General features: G+C 41.1%; 1 protein-coding gene across 1 annotated transcript in view; it reads left to right on the forward strand.

Annotated features, from left to right (window-relative positions):
* Positions 1–25,225, forward strand: part of LOC136655956 (uncharacterized) — a 64,557-nt gene extending 39,332 nt beyond the window's left edge. Inside the window, exons 6-14 of the mRNA XM_066632712.1 lie at positions 9,810–9,887; positions 10,724–10,784; positions 11,440–11,620; positions 13,819–13,856; positions 15,542–15,605; positions 17,605–17,669; positions 19,721–19,780; positions 21,507–21,554; positions 24,909–25,225. Of these exons, the coding sequence (XP_066488809.1) occupies positions 9,810–9,887; positions 10,724–10,784; positions 11,440–11,620; positions 13,819–13,856; positions 15,542–15,605; positions 17,605–17,669; positions 19,721–19,780; positions 21,507–21,554; positions 24,909–25,139 (826 nt within the window). The 3' untranslated portion in view covers positions 25,140–25,225. The remainder of the gene's footprint in view (positions 1–9,809; positions 9,888–10,723; positions 10,785–11,439; positions 11,621–13,818; positions 13,857–15,541; positions 15,606–17,604; positions 17,670–19,720; positions 19,781–21,506; positions 21,555–24,908) is intronic.
* The last annotated feature ends 750 nt before the right edge of the window (positions 25,226–25,975 follow it).

The raw sequence follows: 25,975 nt of genomic DNA on the forward strand, positions 1-25,975 counted from the left end.
GCACAGAAATAAAATACATGGGCTTCCTAAAGGAAGTTGATTGTATTATTAAGATGATTTGCTATCATAGTGCTTATGTGTAGATTAGATATCCTCTGTTCACTGAGTTACAGTTCAAACTAAGTCAAGAGGGATTACTTCTATATACCAAGAAAAATAATTACATTACAGCAAGGTCGGTAAATGAAAGAGATGGACCTGTTTTGTGTGATATAAGCTCCTCACAGCCCAATCCTATGGGCCTTTTATGACAGCACGACTAGTGTCTTACTGCTGTAAAACACCCAGCACTGATGCAAAGATTGCACCCCTTTTGGGCCATTTTAAACCACCACCACAAAGCATCAGCTGTGGGCTCCTGCTGCCACAGACCCCAGACAGCGCCAGGGCAAGCATGGCAGCCATGGAAGTGTGTTATGGGTGGATAGTGGAGGGCAAAGGAATGTCAGGGGAAGGGCAGGACTTTCAGACAGCAACCTAAACAACAGCAGTACAATTCAAGAAGATGAAAGCTGGTTTGTGCCACTTAAGGAGCTAAAACATGACACTAGCTTAGTCTAGACCAGGGGGTGCCCAAACCCTGGCCTGGGGGCCACGTGGCCCTCGGGGACTCCAAATCCAGCTGGCAGAGAGCCCCCCAGTCTCCAATGTGGCCCTCTGGAAACTTGCTGGAGCCCGTGCTGGCCCAACACAACTGCTCTCAGCAGTAGGGCAACTGTTCTACCTCTCATGTGAGCTGTGGGACAAGAGCTCTGCTTGCTGTTTCACGTCTGTAATGCTGCAGCAGCAGCAAAGAAAAGGCCGGCCTTGCTTTGTGCAAAGTCTTTTATAGGCCCTGAGCTGCTGCCATACCTTCATTCATTCATATAAGTACCACTTCTAATTTATTCATTTATGTAAATTTATTCAAATTTATTCAAATTTGAAATGTGAATTCTTTTTTCCTCCGACCCCTGACACAGTGTCAGAGTGATGATGTGGCCCTCCTGCCAAAATGTTTGGACACCCCTGGTCTAGACAAACAGTGGGTATGGTCCAGAAACAAATCGTTCCTGGACCATACTACTTCAGATTAGACAGGTATACAAAATCATGACTAAATGGTTCCCTTTTATTATTATTTTTTACATACCTTAAGCTTAGAAAAATAGAACAAATGAAGCAGAATTCTAGCATAGTCTTTTTTCTGATAGATTTTTTAGGTGAAGGGATTATGAAGGAACATTCAAGCTACAATCTCTTTTATTCCACGATGACCTGTTTGTCAAGAACAGGCCTATTACAAGATTACGTACAGGAAAGAAATTATCTTGGTACAGCATGTTAGTTTAAATGCAACAGACTCTCTCTCTCTCTCCCCCTCACACTCTCTCTCTCTCTCTCTCTCTCTCTCTCTCTCTCTCTCTCTCTCTCTCTTATGCTTTATACACCACTTTTCCTGTCCCCATTTGAAAATGTCTGTGGTTAATGCATAGTGGTTCTGATCTGCAGTGTAACACATTGAGAACAACCCACCAAGGAATCAACTTGTACAAATTCTGTTTAATTAAATGGGAGTTAAGGAATGCTTTTGCAGATTTTTCTGGTAGTAGATTGTGCTTGATGTTCTAAAAATTACTTGTGGAAGTGGTAAAAAAATTTCTGCGGTTACTACAAGCTAGGAGTTGTAAATCTGTTCAGTAATATAGCTTTATGTTTGTTATTGAAGGAAGAGATCATTTCCCGGAGACTGAAAATGACTTTTCAGAGAAAATAATTGTTGGGTTTTCTTCCTTTAATTCCTTTCTGGGCTGGATCCAAAATGCACTTAAATGTCTTAGAAGTAAAAGTTAGTGGTTTCTAAGTTTGCACATGGATACACTTAGGCTCCATTAGTACAACTGTTGATAGGCATATTCCTGTAAGGATCCTCATTAAAAGATTCCCATGCAGAAGTGCTGTGAAAATGGTACTGATAAAGGAAATTATGCTGGTGTTGACCACAAGAATAAGCAGTAAAATTCTAGAGAACCTTCATGTTGAGTTTGCAGGTTTGCGCTACTCATACAATGCTTTGCACAGGAATTCCTTTTTAGTGGTGGAAATGGCAAGTGTATAGTGTGGGCATGGAGGTCTGCTTTTTATGTTACTTTTTTCTGACATGTTTTCCTAAGATACGTTTTGGGGAAACAGCTGGAACAGACATAACTTTGAAAATCGGAAGTTGTCAGAGCAGACACAGGGCCCAGTCCTATCCATCTTTCCAGCACGGATGCAGCTGCAATGCAGCCTTGAGGTAAGGGAACAAATGTAACTCCCCCCACCCCGTAGGATGCAGTGCATGTATGCCCCATTGGCATGGCTACATCAGCACTGGAAAGTTGCATAAGATTTGGCCCACACTCCTCTAGTTACTGAACTATTTATCTAGCTGGGTATGTGAGCACATCTCTGATTCATTTGTATGAATCAGAGATTCATCTCTGGTCCCATTTCCTATTTGTTTGATTTGCATTGACATGGTAGCTGGGATTAAGGACAGTAGGTATAAACAACTCTAGCATGTATAGTTGTTGTGTGTTCTCTCTCTCTTTCTCGCTCTGTACTTGTGTGTGTGTGTTTTTGTGTGTGTGTGTTGACTATTCTGCATTTGGAATGAATTGGATTAAAAATTCAAATAAACATTTGAATAAATGTGTGTGTGTGTGTGTGTGTGTGTGTGTGTGTGTGTTTCATAATGCAACGCCTATTCTGTCTTGTTCTGCCCTGGAGCACCCACAGAGCACCACCACCTGGCTAGTTGACACTTTTCCCCACAGAATGCTAGCATCTCAGAGAAGGAGAGCATTTGCACAGTGGGTGGACCAGCCCAATTTTTTTATGATGGAACCCAAACTCTAGATGCTTATGTACATGGTTTCAGTACAGGTGTACATTTCTTTCATAATAAAATGCACTGCACTTGTTTCTTTTTAGCATTAACTTTCAATCTTTGAAAGTGGATGGAATATTTTTAAAATATGGTAAAGTTGTTTCTGTTCCAAAAGGTGCAGGTGACAGTCTGTGCAATCTTATTCTTATATAATCATTTCAGAAAACAGCAATAACTACAGAGCGATATTCAGCAACGTCATACCCTGGAATATGAGAGAACTGTGTAATGCATTTTAATCGTTTTAATTCTCAGAGAAAGCAATGACCTAGCTGAAGAAAGGACTTCTGGTGGAGGGAGAAACCCTTCCCACTTGCATTGAAATGAACATGGCTAAGGGAGGGGCGTGTTAGTATTTACAGCAGGTTTCCATGCATTTTGAGAAGGAAATATTTGTATTAATTCTATTCAAGAAGAAACTAGCAAAAATCAAGAACACAACAGAGGGAAACTAAGAAATGCAGTAAGATCAAAAACAAGCATTCCAGGCAAGTAACATACTGAATAATGCATCGAGAATAAAAGCATTAAGCCATTTCTGCCCAACGTTGCATATACGCAACAGGGACCAAATGCGTACACTTGTGGGCTGGGCAAAAATGGGTTAAAGGAAAAAAAATCTGTGTTCACTGAGTTTTTCAAAAACAACAATTTTATTTTGAGGGGCACATTATAACTTCTAGCTTTTGTAACTGAAGTGAATGAAGAGGTTGAGTCATCATGTTGATAGCTTGTGCCAGGCTCCAGGCATTAACTTTAATTATTTATGAGTTTCGTTGATAGACGTCATGGCACATTTTAGAAAGTGAAGATTCCCTCTTGCCCACTAAGCCAAATGAGGAAGAGGCAGAAATGAAGCTCCTACTTTAATCTTGAAATAAAAAAAATATTTCTTTCTCTTCGCATTGGACTGTACTAGGTAATTAGATGTAATAGTTCCCAGTCTCTTAAAAGCTATTTTAGACTGAGAGAATTCCATGCTCTCCCTTCTTCCCCATGATTTCAGACTTTGGTTTAGAGTTAATCATGGTTGTAATTAACCTCTGTGCAGATGGGATGCATGTGATGGCTAATGTTGAAAAGGGAAGCAAGGGGGAATTCACATAGGGAGTAGAAGTGGGCAGAGTAGTGCATTTCCTAGAGGGTACTCCTGTTATCCTAACCATGGTGAAGAGCCTGGATGCATTATGTTTTTAACCTGCTTTCCTTCTTATTTATGAAGCCAAAAGTGGCTAATAATAAAAGATGCACAAAAATAATTCGAAAACAACATACCGTTAAGTTCAGAATAACAAAATAGGAGTGGGAGCAAATACGTCCATGTCAAGTCACAGAATTTAATTCATGAAAGCTTGCTGAACTAGGAAGGAGAATGGGGAAATATCTTTGAAGCAGTTATGACACTTATACCGTTCCATCCTTGTATATAACTTCTGTTTTTCCATTTTACAGTATTTTAAATGCATTCTTGCTAATTTACGAAATGAAGAACATCATGCAACTTGTACTTTTCTAAGGTAAATTTGCTCCAACCATGAAAAAGATTTTTTTTTAATTATAGCTACAATCTAATGCTTGTCTACTCAGAACAAAGTCCCTTTGTTGAAAAGTGGTATATAAATATTCTTAATAATATTGAGTAGAGGGACAGATTATTCCACTGGCAGGGGATGATTTGCCTGATCCCCCATCATCAGCCAGTGAATGAAGTAGCTGAAGGGAGCTCTCCTTCCCTTTCCTGCTAGAGAAGAATTTTGCTTCAGCTCCCAATCGCCCAGGAACTGGAGAACCAAATGGATGCATTGGACAGAGATCTAAAGGGCACCTGTTGTTTTTTATTGTAATTGTAAGGCTTCTGTGGATCATGCAGATCTAGGCTGCAAGCCACCTAGAGTTCGCCCCTTGTGGAAAAGGCAGGATACAAATACTTTAGAACTGTCCCCAGGATCATATGATTTAAATGCCCTTTCAGAATCTAGACTGTCCTCCAACTCCTTCCTAGTCTTGATTTGTTTCTGCAACAAATCTTAGAAGGCCCAAGACTGGAACTAATATAGCCATTTTTTAAAATTTGATTTCTTTATCATCTTTTAGCAATTCTGTCATTTCATTTTAAAACTTACGTGTTCCACATAATTATAACAAGGGTTATAAACTTAAAAAGAAAAAGATGTTGGGAATCTAGAGTCCTAGGGCTACACACAGTGTGCTGGCCATATTGTGCCCATCCAAGCCTTGCTTTCTGACCAATCTAATATGTTTTCTGAATCTCTTTAGGATTTTGGCAAGGCCATGAAACAAGTCACAGCTGTATTGCACAGTGGACTAGGCTCTTCAAACATGTTTAATATTTCATATGTTTCTGGGTTATTTTTGCTTCAAGACAAGGTCCATAATTAATGTATGCCTCTTTAGATATATAGCACGTCAAATACTCTTATATCTAATAGCAACTTGGCTGACATTGATACATGTACAATAAGATAATTCCATTTTGACTTTTGGTTACTTTTTATTATCACTGAAGATATTTTTAGCAAATCTGGTGTATTAAATTCACATGAATTTCTCTCCTCTGTGTGTTCCTTGAATGTTTTCTAGATTTATCTGCACGTTAATCAAATAATACTGAGCAATACAGTATTTTTTTCAGAGTCTCATTTTGCAAAGTTATTCTTGAAGCTTACAAAATTAAGGTTAGTGTAGTTTTAACATACAGAAATGACTGATCTGTAATTTTGGTGCAGACTTTGTGTAATGCTAATTGGAAAATGGAAACCAGAAAGCTAATGTTGTTAATTTTTGGTTTAGGATTAGACAATTCTTATTTATCTGTCCAAGCTTTCAGCTGCAATATTATGGGTCAGAGTCACTTACCAAGGGAACACATTAGACCTCTGTTTTTGTTGGTACATATTGCAACTTTCTCTTTTGAACTAACCACAGTTCCTGTTATGTCCAAACCTTGGAATCGATTAACAAACAAATTAATTAACCACAGCTTGGTGCTAGCTGGTTTAACAATCCACAGTTCCTGAAGTCCAAGTGTAATAGAATGGTGGTTAGTTCAGAAAAGGAAACTTTTGATCTTCTTCCCTGGTGCATCAAGGAAATACTAGGGGGGGAACATGGGAGCGCAACAAGGGCACAGACTAGTTCACAATTGTCCTACCTAGCAGGTCAGTATTCCCCCAGGGCACCCCCAAAGTGAAAACAAGAAATTACAAGTACTCCCTGAATAGCCTGCTTGAGTTTCACTTTCCCCTTGTTATGCGAAATGGGGTGGAACTGGAACATCCCATTTATCTGAGTGCTGACTGATATGCTGTTTTAGACCCTCCAAACTGATCGGAGCCACATGGATGAGCCAGTTGTAATTGCAATTTCCCATTTCAAAATTTTCCATCCATGAAAATGTTCCTTTTCATTGTTGCCCTTGGGCATGTAAGTTTGCTTCTAACCATAGGGCGGTAGGGAGGATACATGTAACATATTCTCACAGATCATGCTCATAACTACAGTATAAGCACGCTGATTTTCTACTTCCCAGTTCAGACAAAGGTCTGATTATTCCTGACCAGAGTCATGCATTACCTGTGTCTTTTTTCAAGCTGGTTATATCACTTGCACCCTCTTTTTACCATTTCCCACAGCAAGAAACCATAATGCCACCAGTTCACTTGTTTTGCTTTTGAAAAAGCCCTTTATATTTCATCTTGGCTCTAAGCTTGCATAAACGTTCAAATTCTGTAATGGCATAACCTTAGCTGAAAGTCTGAAATAATAATGTTGCATCAACCTTGTTTTGAACAGGGGGTCTGTGAGTTTTAATCAGCATGAAGAGCAAGTTATTTACATCCAATTGTTAATAATTCAGTGTAAATTGGCACTGGGGACTATTATGATGGGTGCTTCAGAAATGCCTTTTGATTGATGAGAATTATATGCTAAGTGTCTTGCCATGTGGGAAAACATGCCTTTATTAAATGGACTTGACTGTATTTCTGCTAGGGAAGCAATTGATTATTCGTTGGGCAGTGATGCAATTGCTAATCACCTTCCCTTTCCCCTTTTTTGTCTGATAGATGTTTTATGGTTCCATTAAAAAGATGTTTCTTATAGAAGCAAAAAACATGGTGCTTAAGCCATTGGTCTCCCATGATAACCAGAAATCAGCAAATTTTAAGTACCCCTCATCATTCACATTGTTCTGTACTTCTATGCATTAAATTTCTTTAGCAGTTTCTTGACAAGCAACAACATTCTGCTACTGTTGGTAGATTCAGGGCCAGCCTTGCCATGAAGCAACCTGAAATGGTCACATGGAGAAACGCCTTTGGAGAACACAAGAACATAAGAACAGCCCCACTGGATCAGGCCATAGGCCCATCTAGTTCAGCTTCCTGTATCTCACAGCGGTCCACCAAATGCCCCAGGGAGCACACCAGATAACAAGAGACCTGCATTCTGGTGCCCTCCCTTGCATTGGCATTCTGACATAGCCCATTTCTAAAATCAGGAGGTGGCAAACAAAATTTGGAGAGTGGCAAACAGATGAGTTCCCAGCCTGTCTGCTGCTGTCATCAGCCTGCTGCCCTCCCTAGGGGCTCTAACCCCCTTCTGTCTCCCTGAGAGCAAGTTGGAAGAGGATTGCAGCTGTCCCCTTCTCCCTCCAGAGCTTCTGGAGAAGGAAGGGAGGGAGGAAAAAAAGAAGCTGCCCTGATTCAAATCTCTTCTCCTTGTCCACTCGGTGCTTAAAAGCACCAAAGGAGAATCAATCTAGAGTCCATCCCTTTTCCTTCCTGTCTCTCTACTTACCAGAGCTCTTTGCTTAACTTGTCTGTTCTGCACAAGTTCTGTTTGAATGAACAGATGCTGCTCCCGTTCATTTCAAACGGAAGCAGTACAGAAGAGAGAGGCTGTGCATGGAGCTCAGATAAGTAAAGGAAAGTGGGATGGGGGTGTTTCTTTCCCGCCTCCCTATGAAGGCAGCATGGAGGGGGGGGGGGAAAGCAAGAGCTAGAAGGTGCCACTGATATTCTATTCCTTTCCCAGGCATCAATCCGCCTTCCCAGGACTACTCAGATTCATGCCAGCAAAATCACTGGCGCAGATCCAAGTAGAAACATTCTGGTACAAGAGTCTTACCCCCCTCCTTGGGCAAGGAAACATTTGTTTCTTTACGCAGAGGAGACCTTCAGGACTCCCCCCCCCTTGCAGGACCAGCGCACGCTCCTGCACCATGGCTGCTTTGGCAGGGGTGGGGGGAGAGGATAGGACTGGGGCCTAAATTTCTCAAGAGCATAAGTCTTGCTGAGCTCAGTGGAAATTAATTCTAAGTAAGTAGGACTAGGCTATAAAGCTGAAAGCATAACCAAAATTAAGCCAATTGAGATCATTCACCTTTGACATAATGTTCCTGTTTTCATTGGATTTACTTTAAGAGATGCTGTCAAGTGCGTACACCTTTGTAATTGTGATCGATAAGGAACACTCTTGTGAGAGAACAATAGAATATGTGAATTGCAGCTCTTAATGCAATAGTATTCTACAGTCTTCTGTCATTTCCTGACAGTTCTTCATCTGATACTGTCAGAACACAATCCTATGCATTTGTACTTGGAAGTTAGTGCCATTGAGTTCAATGGGACTTACTTCCATGTAAATGTGTATAGGATTGCAGCTTAAAAATATAAATTAGCTAGTAGATGTCAGTGCAATGCTTTATTAATTAAATGTTTGAGAGTGGCTATTGAATGACAATAGCTGGTTTCCTTTCTTCTAGCAGTGAATGTAGTTGACATATCAGTCTCATGGGCCAATGGTTCCCAAACTTTTTAGATACCCTAGAGCAGTGTTTCTCAAACTGTGGGTCAGGACACAATAGGTTGGTCGTGAACCAATTTCAAGTGGTTCCCCATTCATTTCAATATTTTATTTTTAATATATTAGATTTGATGCTACCGTGGTATGTGACTGCATTTGGGAAAATGTTACAGACCTGTACTTTTAACAAGCTACTATATATATATATATTCTTTTAACAATGGTAGTAAATGGAACTTACTCCTGGGTAAGTGTGGGTTAGGATAGCAGCCTAGGTTTGTTAAAAAATTTTCCTGCTTGATGATGGCACTTCTGGTCATGGCATCACTTCTGGTGGGTCCTGACAGATTCTCATTCTAATAAGCGAGTCCTGATGCTAAAAATGTGAGAGCCACTACCCTACAGGCTGGTGCCTGATTTATGAATGCTAAGGGATGTGGCTATAATGATGATTGGGCAGCAGTGCCCCCTCTTCAAGTAGCATCTTGTTTAACCCTTGATGTACAAAACCTGATCAACCCTGTACCAATTTTACTTTTATGACTGATCAAAAATTGGGTCCTGGACTCACAGTTAGGAAACTGCTGGTCTAGGCTGATTAAAGGTACTCTGGACTGCATCTACCTCTGAGAATTTAGAGGTAGTGCTGAGTCCTAAAATACAGCCTAGTAATAAATCTGCTCCATAGGGAGAGTGTAAAAACACCCAGAACAGACATTTCACCAGCTAGACTATTATGGTTTCCCACTATCAAAATTAAGTTACAGTTTTATCTCAAGTTTCCATATAAAACAGAATTTCATTCGTATCCGTATGACTGGGCAAAGAAGTGCCTTTTAAAGTGATGTGTTTAGGAGGAGAGCTACTGTCTCTCTTCATCCCAGCAATTGCATCTTTTCCAATGGCTGTTGCTACTGTCTCTTTTTTTTTTTTTTATTGTGAGATCCTTGGGGACTGGGAACCATGTGTTTAGCTATGGAAACTGCTTTGTGAATTGGTTTCTGTTGAAAAGCAGGACATAGATATTCTTAGTAATAATTCTAATCTACGTTTGCCTTCTTTTTTTCTGCAGAAAACTTCCAATATTCTCTGCTTGGCCACTGGAAAAAATAGACTTCCTTGTTCATTGCTCTCTACGGAGATTTTACAGGTTGCCAGTTTTTAAAAACCATATATAAATCAAATAATGAACAATGTATTTTCAGCAGGTGCATGAAGATTATTGAATCAGATCCAGTTATATTTTTATATCTCAGATAATTTGCTTTGATGAGCTACTAGATATGTATGTGAGGCTGCCTAACCACACTTTCCTGAGCGTAAGTGTCATTGAACAAAATAGGACTTACTTCTGAGTAGACCTGGTTAGGATTGTATCCTCAGTGATATGGGGAATTTTGTCTACTTAAGCATTCCTGGCACCACCAGTGTTACTTTTCCCTTATGCTTGGGTCATTGGAAGAAAAATGCCACCAATCCTTATTGTTTTTATATTGCTTTGTATTAAGAAACTTTTTTATCTTGTTCATTCAGATGACTTCTTACAAGTCAAGTTGCTATTATTCCTGTTTTTTCAGTAAGACTGATGCAGAAATATCTATACATATGGAAATACCTGCAAGTCTTGAAATCCCATTTCTGTTTTTTGCCACTTGCTCTCAACAAACCCCGCTGAGAAACAAGAGAATGGGAACAAAAGAGCCTGTGCTTTTGCCACAGCATGCTAGCGACCACACTAGGTAGGGGTTGGGAAAGATGAAAACCATGTTCAGGTAGTTCATTGCCTTGTCCCAGCAGGTTCTGTTGCAAGCAGAATGAAAATTCCATTTCCTCTTCCCTGCCAGTGACAGCAAAACTGTAACTCGCCACTGGAACAATATTTGCAACTGGTCTGGAATGTTTGCAAATCACAATGTTCTCCTTTAATCTGAATCATAGAACATGGGAGTTCTCTTTAACATAATTTCAATGTTTTGCTTTATGTAGGGCAGGAACAGCTGTTGTCACTGATAGTCTGGACTCCTATTTTCTGGTGGTTGTAAAATCAGTAAGTATGTTGAAGGAGTTCCTGAAGGCCCTTCTGGTTTTCCCATCTGTCAGTCTGCCCAAGGCCTCTCCTGTTGGGTCTCTCTTCTGCACAAACCTCTGCATCAAGGGCTCAGAAACTTCCCCAGGAGAGGGTGTTGCACTTCACCCCAGGGTCCTTCTCCTGGGCTGTATTTCCTGTCACTGGATACCTCCCAGAGCTTGGTGGCCTGCCTGACCTTCTGTTTTGCCTCCTTTCCCTTCTTAACAGCTCATATGCTCTTGCTTCTTCACCTAATAAGAACATAACAGTCCCGCTGGATCAGGCCATAGGCCCATCTAGTCCAGCTTCCTGTATCTCACAGTGGCCCACCAAATGCCCCAGGGAGCACACCAGATAACAAGAGACCTCCATCTTGGTGCCCTCCCTTGCATCTGACATAGCCCATTTCTAAAATCAGGAGGTTGCACATACACATCATGTCTTGTAACCCGTAATGGATTTTTCCTCCAGAAATTCATCCAATCCCCTTTTAAAGGCATCTAGGCCAGGTGCCATCACCACATTCTGTGGCAAGGAGTTCCACAGACCAACCACACCTGCAAGGACGTGGTTGAGCTAGTTCTCTCCCACCCAGTAAGCTCGTCCCCAGACACTATTTTCTTTATTCTTTTAGGGCCGTTGCGTGGAAGCAGCAAAGCTGAGTCAAGAGATGATTGTCCAACAGGATGGTGATTGCTCCACTCTACTTAATACATTTTCCCAAATGTCATTCTCAAAACAGAAGATGAATTTCACTGGACAAGTTCTGGAAAATAAGCATCTCACACAAGATTCAGTTTCAGCTTTAATCACTGGTAACCAGCAGATATATTTACTGTGATAAGAATTCTGTGAAGGCAAGAGTTAACACAATATCTTGCTATACATGTTGTGAGGGACAAGATGTTTTTTGTGCAGACAAAAAACTTTTTGTCAAGTGCCCTTTCACCATGGGTTTCTGTCATCAGAGTACCTCTTTGAAAGATCAAAGACAGATAGCCCCAAGTTCCATCTCTGTTCATCTGAACTGTAGTTTTGCTGGCAGGGGATTTAGTACGGGGGTTGGGATGCTGTGATTGGATGCTAAATGTAGTCTGTATCCTATGATCCATCATAGAAAAGTCGGCAAGGCAGGGAGGTGGTAGGAGGTGCAATTTTCTGTTTTCCCTTCCCCATTGTTCCTTATATGTTTATTCCTACCTAGGACAACTAGTTTTTTCCTGCATTGGGGTTGCAGCCATATGTGATGGAGTTCCCATTAAGGGGGGGGGGGAGTTGAACCACCACTCCAAGACCTAAAGTTACCAGGGAACCTGCCATCTACTCATCAACCACAAATGCATTCTTTTAAAAGGTCCCGTAAGACTTCCTCTTTCCCATGTTCCCAAGAGCAATTACCTTTTCCCGACTGGACTCATGTTTTCTCTAATAAGATTAAAAGAGGTTTATTGTGAAGTTAAGCTGAAACAGATACATTAGGAGTTTGCTACTCATCCTGCAAAAAGCAGGATGTGCTCTTCAAGGACAACATTCAGAGACAGGACAATATGCACACAGCAAGAACAAAACAAAATCTAGCTAACTTATAAACTTGAAATCTAACCTACATTACCAAGAGTTACAACGTGGTTCCATGCCAATGTTCTGAGCAGCAAAGTCCTGGGTGGTAGATGTCAGGTATAGAGAGAAACCAAAAAAAATACCTAGCTAGTTCTTATAGCTAGTCTTTCAGGGCCCCACAAGGGAATCATGTCCAATCACCATTCATCAAGTCTGCTGACTCATGGGCCAGTATTTGGCAAAAACCCAATTGCACCTGGAGAAGTTCTCTGGCCAGCTAATCATCTGTTCTTTCCCAAGGCCAGTTGATGCCTCCTTGCTCTTCTTTCCCTGTACTTCAAAGATGAACCCCTTCCATGTTTTCCTGTTATTTTACACATTTAAAAGGTCAGAGATCTGCATAGCAGGAGGTCTGGTCTAGAGGGTAGAGCCTCCATTTGCCTGAAGATTAACATCCACAAGGTCGCCAGTTCGAGGCCACCGGCACCGTGCGACCTTGAAGCAGCTGGCAAGCTGCAGCTGAGCTGTTCCATCTGCTCGGAGCGTGGGAGGATGGAGGCCAGAATGTTAAAACCAGATCGGAGTGTAACAGCTTGAATGTGGTGGTTCTTGAAAGAGAGAACCTTCTTTCAATTTGTAAAAATCCCTGCGTGGATTTAGTAAGCCTGCCTGTGTAAACCGCCTTGAATAAAGTCTTGAATAAAGACCAAGAAAGGCGGTATATAAATACTGTATATTATTATATTTATATTATATTAGCCATAACTGTTTAAAATACATATAATCAGAAAATACATAATCTTACTGGTGCAGATCAAAGCATTCTAACACTCTTTTGTAGTTAAACATCCTTGCATATCAAATATTCCTTTATGTCTATTCTAAAACACCCATATATTCCCACTTATGTGACACCATCATTTGAAAGGGATTAGGGTAGCTGTATGTCAAATCCTACTCATCCTTTGTACTTCATGCCTTTGGGTCAAATCCTGAACAGTGCACACTAGCTCACCGCAGGCATGCACTATTGCAAATGTGCTGTAAAGCACGTTTGTGGGTCCTCAGTGCTGGCCCAGCAGCAGAGCTAACTCAGCACCAGCTGGCACTGGGCTAGCACCAGAGGAACACGAATGATAAATACAATGTTAGTCTCATGAACATGTAGATTTTAAAGCATTTGTTAATGTGTTCACGTGGGGAACAAGATCAGTGGACAGTTATTGTCAGTTGCTCTGGGGTGAGTCTGTGATTCTTTACTCTAGTCCTTTGAAAATGCCCACCATAGCTGTGGGCAAAGCATTAGGAAATGAAAATCTTCATAGACTGTGGCCAATAAGCCCAAACAGTTCTTACTGCAACACTAATGTGAAAAAGTGTTTGAAAACTGATTCTTCTTTTTATTACAATTTACTTCATCATTGTGGACATTGGAATTCTGACACCTGTAAAGCTATACCTAAATATAAGTCTGAAAAACAAAGGCCACAGGTAAGATGATCCTTCTCCATTATTATTGTTCTTGTTCTTATTAACAGTATTTATAGACTGCTTTTCAACAAAAAAAAGTTCACAAAGTGTTTTACAGAAAAAAAAAAAATAACTAAATGGCTTTATGTGTTTGTGTGTGAACTTGTACGTGTGACTACCCGAGAAAGAAAGATAATTTCATTATTTTTTATGTCATATAGACTATCAATATCTGTACATTCATGTGAAGAATTCATGTGAAGCCCATTCACTAGGGCTTAATTTCCAAAAGGAAGATGGTGAGTATTCCACTCTCCATCTGGAGCTTCTCCCAGAAATTTCTTGCTTCAGGTCTGAGATCCGATATAGTAAGCTGCCCAGGCCTATGTGTGGTTAGACTTCAGAGCCATTTTTAGTCACGGAAGGAAACAGGGATGTGCAGCATTAGGCCCTTCAACTGGCATGCAGTATGAGACCCTGGACTGACCAGGCTGGTGTAAATACTAAGAGTACATACCTTCAGTACATACCTGGTAAGTATGAAGTTCTGTTTGTAATTTTGCCTACTGTGTTCCTGGCTTCAGGTTCCAGCTCCACCAACTGACTACACTACAGGGATTTGTGATTGACCAAGTACTTTAGGTCTAGTTCCAAATATAGCGGTCTGGGGCGTAGTCCTGCAAGGATATACAGCCCAGAGACGTGAGGAGCTTCACTTAAATTGCAATTTTTTTTGTTACTTATTTGTTTATAAAATCCTCTGTGTTGCAGCTAATGTGTATCGAACCATTTATTGATTCTTTAGTTGTATAAACTGCTTTGTGAACTACTTTTTGTTGGAAATAGATATATAAATATTCTTAATAATGTGAATGCATGTTTAAAAACTGTTTTTTTTATCTGCTTCTTTCATGGAAGCAGCCCTTCCTCTGACAATTTCCAAGCTCAATTTTGAAGCAAGAGTGAGGGGGGACCAATCTGCAGGGAACTGAACCAGAGGATGGGTCCATTTGGGCATGTGCTGTGGTCCTGCCAGTTCTCCCTATGGCTACCTCAGGATATATGACAGTCTAGAATTTATCCTAGAAAATACAACATTGCCCCAATAGTAACTTCAGAGTTCCTTAACTCTGTATGCAGCTTGCATATAGACTTAAAGAAATCTAGAGTTGCTGTCCATTAATCTCTCTCTATATCTTCTAAGGGGACTTTTCTACTACTGCAAGTCTTGCAAGCAGTAAATGATTACAAAAGCTGGCTCAAGATAGTTACTTGAAATTCTTTTTTTTTTTTTAAATGTTATACATCTGAGGAAATATATGTGTGGCATGTCTATCATCTGAAGTCAGGATGTGTACAAAAAGATGCACGAGTTAAAAGAATATAATAATTGATCAAATGAAGCACATAAAATTTTCTTCCTATTCTGGCATGCTTATCCTGGTGTTCTATTTAAAGCCTTATATGCAATAAAATTAGTAATGGTGTGCTTTAATTGATGCCTTACTCATTTTTATTATATGCATAATTGTTTAAAAAAAAAGAGAGAAATGAATCAGTTCCTGAATTAATTAATATCTCATTAAAGCCTTGTTAATCTAATTTAGCAGCAGTGTTAATAAAGGATATGGATACTGTCCTAAAGCAAATGGATTTGAATTTTAAGCAATTTGTTCCTCCAACATCTTCCTTAATTGATTTAACAGACAGCTGCAGCAACATATTGTTCACCTAGAGGAAGAAGAGACTTCAGTGACCTGAAGGAGAGAGGTAAAGAAGCACCCCCATACAGATTTAGTAGAAAATGAATTGCATTTTCTGATGCGACAAATATATTAGAAAGCGTGGTGTGACATTGAAAAACAGGGATCTATGGACTACAGCAGTGTTATCTGTTGTGTATATTAGTTGCAGCAAAAAAAAAAACTCATTCTATTCAGTGTCTGATTTAACCCATTTCTACACCTAGGGTTAAAGAGAAATAGTTTTTCTTTCACCTGATATTACATTCATCATTCGAAGGTCTTGGAGACCAAGTGAGTGGAGATTCAATGGTCAAATTATAGAACAGGTTAAAACATTTAAATATCTGAAAAAATATTCTTTTTTCGTATAATCTAGCATGGGCGCGCCATTGTTATATGGCTCGTTCTCTTGCTAAAGCCTCTTTGCAAGCCATTATCAGCTTCTTTCATAGCAAAGGTGGCTCGTATATTCCAGCAGCGTTGAAGGCCTTTAACGCGAAATGTTCCCCCCAAATTTTATACGGGGTGTCGCTTTGGATTAAGTCATTCAATAGCTCACTGGAGCAGATTCAATCAGCTTTCTTAAGAAGTATACTAGGCCTGCCTCGGTGCGTGTCTTATGAGGTGCTCTGTATTGAATCAGGCCAAATCCAACTTGAAACATTGGCGTGGATCAGAGCGACCAAATTTTGGCTTAAGATCTTCTATAATACCAACCCTAACACTCTCCTATATCACCTCTTTGGTGACCCTTACTTCACAGACAAACTTTGGAGCACAAAAATAAAACAATTGGGAGTTGAGCCTGATTTACTTGGCCATTTGTCACAAGACAAGGCATTTAGGCTCATTAAAGGGAGACTCCTGGACACTCATACTTCCAATATCCTATCTGCTGCTAATAAAACCTGTTCACCAGTATATTATCACCTACCAGTTAAAGTAGGCGAAACTCCCAATTATTTTTACATTTTGGAATGCCCAAAAATTAGAAGGGCCTTTTCTATGGCCCGTTGCAATTCTATTCCATCCGGTGTTCTTTGGGGTAGATTTAATGGTACTCCTCTCCAGGAAAGAATTTGTCCCTGCCCCCAGCGAGCTGTAGAAACGCTAGACCACCTTCTTTTCATTGTCCGCTCCATAATGAGGCCAGGAGGAAATGTCTAGCTCTCCAACCTTAACTTAATTCTCTTTTTGAGGACTGTGTCATATTGCAATTCCTATTTGCCACCACTGACCCTAACACCATTTTCCAGATAGCTACATTCATTTCACAAATTGTGGCATCCAACTTGAAGAGTGCCCCTATTTCTTGAAGTCCTTGGTTTATAGGTGTCAGTTGTAGCTTGGTATGTTATTAGTAAACAAATCTCTAGTCAGCTCCTTTAAGTTTTTAAGTATGAAAGTGCTCAATGTTTTTGTAACTGTATTCCAATAAAGGTACTGAAACATTCATGGTTCTTGCACTGCAATTTGATCAAAACATTAAGAGCACGTTCAATTCTGACATGTTGATTTCTGGTCGTATTTGGGTATAGTCCAAATTAAGTAAAGTGTTTTCAAGTGTCATTGATTTCAGCTGAAATTTTGAGCATGTACTTAGTTTTAATCAGTGCTTCACTTTGGCTTGATTGTACTGTCTGTAAGGTTAAGGTACTTAACTCTTTAGTTGTATTACTGTGATGTTTACTGTTTGCATTTTTAACAAGCCAATCCTGTACTCTGTTATGCTGATGTAGCAATGCATAGAATCTGGCATAAGGGTTCTAGCATGGGTTGTACCACATTCATGATATCCGAAGAACTATTAAATCAGTCTTGCCATCCCAGTTCTGGTGCAGGATTGCATTGGTAATTTAAAGCAGTCAAAGGATAGATGGCAGGAAGTGAAACTGAATACCTCCTCTTAGGTGGGGAAACTAAAATCATTTCTTATAATCAGACTGTCCATTTCTTATAATCAGATTTCTTCCTTTTAAATGATTTTCTGGTAGTAAGAGTTCTATACTCCCCCTTTTTTATAGGCTTAATCAGAGTTGATGATGATGATGATGATGACAGGATGAAGAGAACACACGAAAAGAAAAAGGCAATGTCAATGCTTAATTTAAGTTTGCTTTGTGAAAATAGACAGAACATATGCAGTGTTTGTTTCAGCACTTGTATGAGTCCAGATAGTTATCTTGTACTATGCTATTTTCAAAGACAGCTACTAATAAAAGCAGACCACTGTAGATAATGTGACTGTGGCACTGGATGTGAAATTCAGCTACACCTAAACCTTAAGGCTGTGGAAGACTGCTAGGAATTAGTACTATCTGGTGACTCTCAGGAACCAAAGAAGTAGCTGAGATAAGATTTCAAGTAATCACAGTAGAGCTTCAGTATCCAGCATAATTGCCCTTCCTCTTGATTAGAAGAAGCAGAATAAATTGTGCAGAATAAATACAAGCATATACAGGTGCTTAACATGTATAATTTTTACAGAATTCAAATTTCTTGCGCAGAATTTAAGTTATCTTAGCATAGAACTTGAATTTTGTTTCCCCCAGCACAGAGCATACACTATAAGGCTAACTCACAACAGCTTGTATCATTCCCCATCCACCATTCCCCTCCCTCATCCAGAAGTCTATTACTTAAATTTGATGACTATAAAATATTTCCTTCCTATAAGTTAACATTAACACACATTTCCTCCAGGGTAGTCAGTTATGTTACAGTTCTTTTTCCTGCTTCTCCTTCAGTTCAGAGAAAGCTCAGATGTTTACCTTCTCTAACTGGGCACCAATAATATTAACCTACACAAATGTATTTTACTTATACCCCGCCTTTCCAACCTGTAGGAGTGCATAAGAACATAAGAACATAAGAACGGCCCCACTGGATCAGGCCATAGGCCCATCTAGTCCAGCTTCCTGTATCTCACAGTGGCCCACCAAATGCCCCAGGGAGCACACCAGATAACAAGAGACCTCATCCTGGTGCTCTCCCCTACATCTGGCATTCTGACTTAACCCATTCCTAAAATCAGGAGGTTGCGCATACACATCATGGCTTGTACCCCATAATGGATTTTTCCTCCAGAAACTCATCCAATCCCCTTTTAAAGGCGTCTAGGCTAGACGCCAGCACCACATCCTGTGGCAAGGAGTTCCACAGACCGACCACTCGCTGAGTAAAGAAATATTTTCTTTTGTCTGTCCTAACCCGCCCAACACTCAATTTTAGTGGATGTCCCCTGGTTCTGGTATTATGTGAGAGTGTAAAGAGCATCTCCCTATCCACTCTGTCCATCCCCTGCATAATTTTGTATGTCTCAATCATGTCCCCCCTCAAGCGTCTCTTTTCTAGGCTGAAGAGGCACAAACGCCGTAGCCTTTCCTCATAAGGAAGGTGTCCCAGCCCCGTAATCATCTTAGTCGCTCTCTTTTGCACCTTTTCCATTTCCACTATGTCTTTTTTGAGATGCGGCGACCAGAACTGGACACAATACTCCAGGTGTGGCCTTACCATCGATTTGTACAATGGCATTATAATACTAACCGTTTTGTTCTCAATACCCTTCCTAATGATCCCAAGCATAGAATTGGCCTTCTTCACTGCCGCCGCACATTGGGTCGACACTTTCATCGACCTGTCCACCACCACCCCAAGATCTCTCTCCTGATCTGTCACAGACAGCTCAGAACCCATCAGCCTATATGTGAAGTTTTGATTTTTTGCCCCAATGTGCATGACTTTACACTTACTGACATTGAAGCGCATCTGCCATTTTGCTGCCCATTCTGCCAGTCTGGAGAGAGCCTTCTGGAGCTCCTCACAATCACTTCTGGTCTTTACCACTTGGAAAAGTTTGGTGTCGTCTGCAAACTTAGCCACTTCACTGCTCAACCCTGTCTCCAGGTCATTTATGAAGAGGTTGAAAAGCACCGGTCCCAGGACAGATCCTTGGGGGACACCGCTTTTCACCTCTCTCCATTGTGAAAATTGCCCATTGACACCCACTCTCTGCTTCCTGGCCTCCAACCAGTTCTCAATCCACGAGAGGACCTGTCCTCTAATTCCCTGACTGTGGAGTTTTTTCAGTGCAATTGCTAGCCTGTTCCTTCATTAGCTGTATTTCTTTTTTCTCCACAGGTAGCTTCATCAGCTCCTCAGTTTCTGAAGATTAGGGCTCTTGAACAAAGTGATATCTTTGTGAGTATCCATGATGTGCAAGCCTGATGGGACAGAAAATGAATATGTATTTTAAAATTGTTCCAGATGGCCAAGTCTGAGGTTTTGCTTAGCAGAAAATAAGAGCTTTGCTTGAGGCTTCTGCTGTATTCATATGATGGATTTAGCAACTGACACAGACCAGAACAGTGAATAAGGGTGGGTCAAGCACCCCCTTCTGCAATTCTCCTCTGCAAATAACTCCTGCATTGGCTTTATGAGGATCCAGTTTCAGGCAATGTGAGCCATGCTTGGCTTGATTGAACACAGGAAGTGGGGGGTCACTGCTGCTTTTCCCTCACAAGAGGTGGGGGGGGGGTCACTGATACTTTTTCCTCACATTGTGTTTAAGCATCTCAAGCCTGGAGCAGGATCTGGTATTCTAGAGCAGGGGTGTCTAAACATTTTGGCAGGAGAGCCACATCATCTCTCTGACACTGTGTCAGAAAAAAAAGAATTGTGCCGGGGGGGGGGTTAATTTACATTTAAAATTTGAATAAATTTACATAAATGAATATATTTGAGATTTTGAGAACTTTGAGATTTGAGAACTTATATGAATGAATGAAGGTCTTGCAGTAGCTCAAGGCCTATAAAAGGCCTTGCACAAAGCAAGGCCAGCCTTTCCTTCACTGCCACTGCTGCATCACAGACATGAAACAGCAAGTAGTGGAGGGAGCCCTTGTCCCACAGCTCAGGTAAGAGGTCAGACAGTTGTCCTCACACTGAGAGCAGTTGCATTGGGTCAGCACAGGCTCCAGCAAGTCTCTGGAGGGCCAGAGACTCATTGGAGACTGGGGGCTCCCCACGGGCTGGATTGGGAGCCCCCGAGGGCGGCAAGTGACCCTCAGGCCAGGGTTTGGGCACCCTTGTTCTACAGAGTTGATGGCAGAGGGAGAGGTCTGCTATCCTGATCCTTACCAACAGGGGATAATTGATTGAAGAAGTGAATCAACAACCTTGGGCAAAAGCAAATACATCCTCTTGGGATTCAAGGGGTAAGAAAGCAAAGCTAGTCAGATATGTCCTCTGAATTTCAGAAAGCTGATTTTAAATGCGTAGGTTAAGAGAACAAATAAGTCGTATTCTATGGCTAGACTGTTAAAGGAGAAAATAGTCCAAGAGGGATGAGATTTTTTTTTTTGAGCAAAATATTGAAGGCAAAGTTGCAAACAGTTCCCATGAGAAGAAAGGTAGGGAAATGTCTTGAGGAAACCACCATCGCAGTGATGCCAAACTGGTGAACACTGCATTCTCATGCTGTCAGTGTGCCTTTTGTGACAGGTGCTGACTTATGGCAGTCTAGTGGCAGCAATGTGAAGAATGGTTATGGGTTCATTTATGACAGTACCAAAATCAATGTAATGACCAATGACATGTATTTACTTCAGATAGCATGTTGAATTCTTCATTCCAATAAGTTTTCGTATTGGTTCAGTAGCAAAATTGAATTGAGTACGCAAGGGTAGGAAAATATACATATCAAAAGCAAGGAAAACGAATATAGAAAAAATAATTAAGTGGCTGGCACAGTAGCCTTAACTCCAAAGTGTGGAGAATTATGTTAAAAAGACAATTTATGAATTAGGTTCCCTTGGAGGAACAAATTGAACCGTTTAACTGGCACAACTCTATGAAAAATTATTTACACTGGTGAAAGTGAAGACAACCTGTAAACCCATCTTAAATAATATATTTGATGTTATAGGGTTTGGCAGAGATGATGGACAAACTCTGTGCCCTTCAACTCACTTTGGTAAGAAATTATTTTAAACAGAAGAGGTCAATAATGTTTTCCTTTCATTTGCTGAGTTTAAAAAAAAAACTGAGCAGCATCAAGATCAGTGCTACCCAGTTGGCAGGAAGCACCTTCCATGAACAGAAGGAGAGTTCCCTTGTGCAACTATCTTCTGCAAATGGGCCTCTGAACCTTTCAATGTTACCCACTAATATTAGGGTTGGGAACCAGCCATCGCATTCTAAAACTGATGAAATCCGTACTCTCCAGTGGAGTGAGAGTTAATGTGAAGAAATGCTGAATGTTTTGATTCATACAAGTGTAACATGATGAAAAAAATTGCAGACAAGAGATCTGCAATTCTCTCTCGCTACCCCGGCACCTCCCACCAAATACAGTGTTTAGCCAATTACTTCATGGTCGGTAATGACAGAGCAGCATATTAGATGCTAATGCATTCGACTTTTACACAATGGCCTTCTTGTTTTGTTTTTAAACACCACTTTGAGGACATATGGTTGATAGTGGAAGAGTGGTGGTTGTGGTTCTTTAGCCCTTCTCCGCCAGATGCTTTCCCGCTCCTTTGCAACCATGCATTTTAAACCTTGCATGGAGAAAAGCAACTTGAAAGCGATTTGGAACTGGGAAGTGGCAAGGATTCAGTCTCTCTAGCCTTTCCAAATTTTTAGGACCAACCTGCGCGCAGAATCAGATAAGGCCACCTCTTCAAAGCCTACCCAAGTTCCCACTGCTTATTGTGACCAAGGGAAGCTCAATGCACCTTGAGGAAAATGAGTCCACAACTCAGGACAGTGCCCACCTGGGGGAACCTGGAGTATCAAGATAGCTGCTGTAGCTTACACACTGGTCCATCTCCTTTATATCACTTCCAGGATCCCATAAGCAGAGCTAGCAACAAGTTTATACTGAAGCCCAGAGGCTCAGCACCTGCTTGCAGCATGAGGTAACCCATCTAGCTGGCAAGAATCCTTAAATATATGCAAGATCAGGACCACATTGTTCACAGGGAGTGATGAGGCATTCAGGCAGAGTACAAAAACCTTGGTTGCTGCCTAGAAATTGCTTAATCCCGTTTCTGACTCCTAAACCTAGTGATTGCCTGGAGAAGGGTCTTCTGCTAATTCATATTTTGGCATCAAAGCTTATGTCTCTATAGTGCATTCCTAAGCATGTTTACTCAGCAGTAAGTTCCACTGTATTCAGTGAGGCTTACTGACAAGTAAATGTGTTTTTGGATTAAAGCAGTGGTTTTCAACCGCTGTGCCATGGCACACTAGTGTGCCAGAGGAGGCAGGCAGCAGCCTTGGCTGCTTTGCATCTCCAGCTGTGAACAAGAGGAAGGCTGCAACCAGATCCTCATTTACCTGGAAGTAAGTCCTGTTGTCTATTATGTGGCTTACTTCTGAGTAGACACGCCTAGGATTGGGTATGAAGTCCCTTGTTGCCTGCACCTCTTGCTGATTGGGCAGCCAGAGGAGCCTGGAGGAGCTCCTTTTATATATATGGAGGAGCTCCTTTTATATAAAATGTTCAAAGCACATTTACACTCAGACCCCAATAAAAACATTTTTAGTTCTATTGCTGAGTATCAGTACTTCAAACAATGGTTTGCCAATGCAGTACATGTTGAACATGTTCCCCTGGGGGCTGGGGATAAGAATAGGCCCTCAGTTGGGCTGTACTTGTCATAAGAGGCAACTAAACAGCCACCGCTACATCTACTGTATTTGAGCTCTACCACATTGATTAACTAAAGCTGTAATCCTTTCAATAAGACTTACTTGGGAGTAAGTCTTATTGAACTCAGTGGGGCTTACTTCTGAGCAGATATGTATAGGCAACTGTGACAGTCCAAGCCTATTCTTGGTAAGCACCACTGAGTTCAGTGGAGCTTAGTTCCAAGTAATCCCCTGGGGGCTGGGGATAAGAGTAGGCCCTCAGTTTGGCTGTACTTGTCATAAGAGGTGACTAAACAGCCACCGGATAGATGGGACTCGTTAGCCTGGGAAGGCAGCTCATCTGAGAGAAGGAAAACTCTGATCCCAAACCTCCACTGCCTTGTGGCTACATCCAGTTATGGAAAAGGCTTCAGGAGTCAACCTTGAGGCAAAATCCGGAGCCGGAGTCCCTGAGGCAGCTCATGGCTGAACACAGTCACGTTCTGGCAACTCCTGTGATGCTGCTGGAACCAACTGTATTGGCTTCTGCCTTTCCATTGGACCATTTCAGCAATGGGGAGAGGGGGGATTTGCTGCACGGGTAACAGTCTATCCTCCATATCTACTTCACCCAGGCTTCGCGCACTGGAGAGGACACTCTGTTCCAGAACACTATTCAGAGCGTGATACCATAGTCTTCCGAGACTGAAGGATGCCAACAACATGTTGAACTAGCCAATCACAAAGAGAGTATCAGTAGTAAGGCATAAAATTTGAGGAAAAAAATTTAAAATATTTGTATATCTGGGTCATGTACAACCTTGATATAGTATCATATATGTACCTAACAAGGCCAATGGATAAAACAGACCTGGAGTATTTGAGTTATGCTCAGGTCTAGTTCACACATGACTAGATCTAGTTCACAGGTTTCAAATTCCTGGTTAAGAGAAATCTTTGACTACTGTCAATCATGATTAAGACTGATGCTAACATAACTTTTAATCATAATTTAGACGGGTAAGGAGAATTTGAGGGGAATGGTAGTGGACCTGTAGCTAGCTCCCAAACCAGTAGCATTATTTCTGCACTGGTCTTTCATTTATCTTAGTGAAGTAATATTCCTTAAAGACACAATCCTAAGCAGGTCTGCTCAGAAGTATGTCCTATTGTGTTCAATGGGACTTACTACCAGGAAAATGAGGATAGGATTGCAGCCTAAAGCAACCGTTTTCTTTATACGCTACCTTCAGATGAGATTACTCTTCACTCTTTTAAAAATTAAGTTACTGTCTCTCTATATAAATACTCTTAGGGCCCAATCCTATCCAAATTTCCAGCACCAGTGCATCTGCAGTGCAACCCCAAGGTAAGGGAACAAATGTTCCCATATCTTAAGGAGGTCTCTGTGACTGCCTCCCTACCACAGGATGCAGTGCATGCCCCATTAGCATGGCTGCACAAGCACTGAAAAATTGGATAGGATTGGGCCCTTAATAATAAACTGAATTTGGTGTGACATATATAAATACGTACAAAATAGATATTTGCTGTTACATTTCTCAGAAATCTGATTTGTGATTGTAGGTATAGAAATCACAGTATTAAAACATAAAGTATAGTCCAATATATGTAAAAATAGTATTATGCTGCATTTTTTTAAAATTGTGTGTGACATTTACCCTTTCCGCAGATCAGTGAAGGTGCAGAGTGCATATTCATTCCCCAAAAACTTTTTCTGGTGGATGCACCTGCCAAATCCAGGCGAATTGCATTAGAGATGGTAAGCAGCTTCCCAACAGAGAATATGATCCGGGAGAGCTATATTATACAACAAGCGTGGACCACATATAAGACAACACTTATTAGACAACATCATGAAAGACATGTAAGGCCAGTTTCAGCAAGCATTAGTAGCTGGTAATTGTGGGGAAGGGGTAGGCACATGTTTCTGCATTGATTAAAGCATTTGATTTATTCATGAAAATATTTGATAGAATACAACCATTCAGCCCATTTTATATGCAAGGAAATGGTGCACTATTTGTTATCATTTATTTATTTAGATTCTACTTTTCAAGTATTGTTCACTTTGAATGCAAATATATAAAATATAAAACATTAAAAACACATGTTTTTATGGAACTTCTTTCCATAATGAACAGCAAAATTGCTTTTCCTTTTTCAGGGCCAATACTGTAAGAGGTTAAAGGACAGGCCAACTGAATGCCTTACACAGAGCTCCTCCTGGAAATTCCAGGAGCTCCTCCCGGTTCAGGGGGTGGTTTTGGAGGTTGAGAGTGCAATACCCACACTTTCTTTGGCTGGTGCAAGTCCCTTGAGCCAGCTGGGCTGGTGCAAGGATGTGCGCTGGCCCACAGAGGCCAGATCCAGCCTCCACACTGCCATGACATGGTGCAGGGCAGCTGGCATGTGGGGTAGGGAGGGTGTTTTGTGGGCACTTTGGGGAGGGGTGGGTAGGCTGGGAAGGTGGTGGGACTGGCCTTCAGCACTTAGACCAGATCCTAATCCCCGTCCCAATCCCAGCATTACACTGGACTGCTTGGATCTGCACCTGTAATTTCACTGGTACAGATCTGAGTAGCCCTTACTCTTGAATTGTGCTTCTTCCACCACCTAATCTGCACTGGATATGGCACAAACCAGTTGGCCTCGCTGTTCCAATGCAGGTTATTCCAAGTGTAGGTTACTGCCTATTTCAGTGCAGCAGTGTCTAGTACTGCCTAATGCATTCGACCA

The sequence above is a fragment of the Tiliqua scincoides genome, chromosome 6, assembly GCF_035046505.1.
Source record: "Tiliqua scincoides isolate rTilSci1 chromosome 6, rTilSci1.hap2, whole genome shotgun sequence".
Classification (NCBI taxonomy): Eukaryota; Metazoa; Chordata; class Lepidosauria; order Squamata; family Scincidae; genus Tiliqua; species Tiliqua scincoides.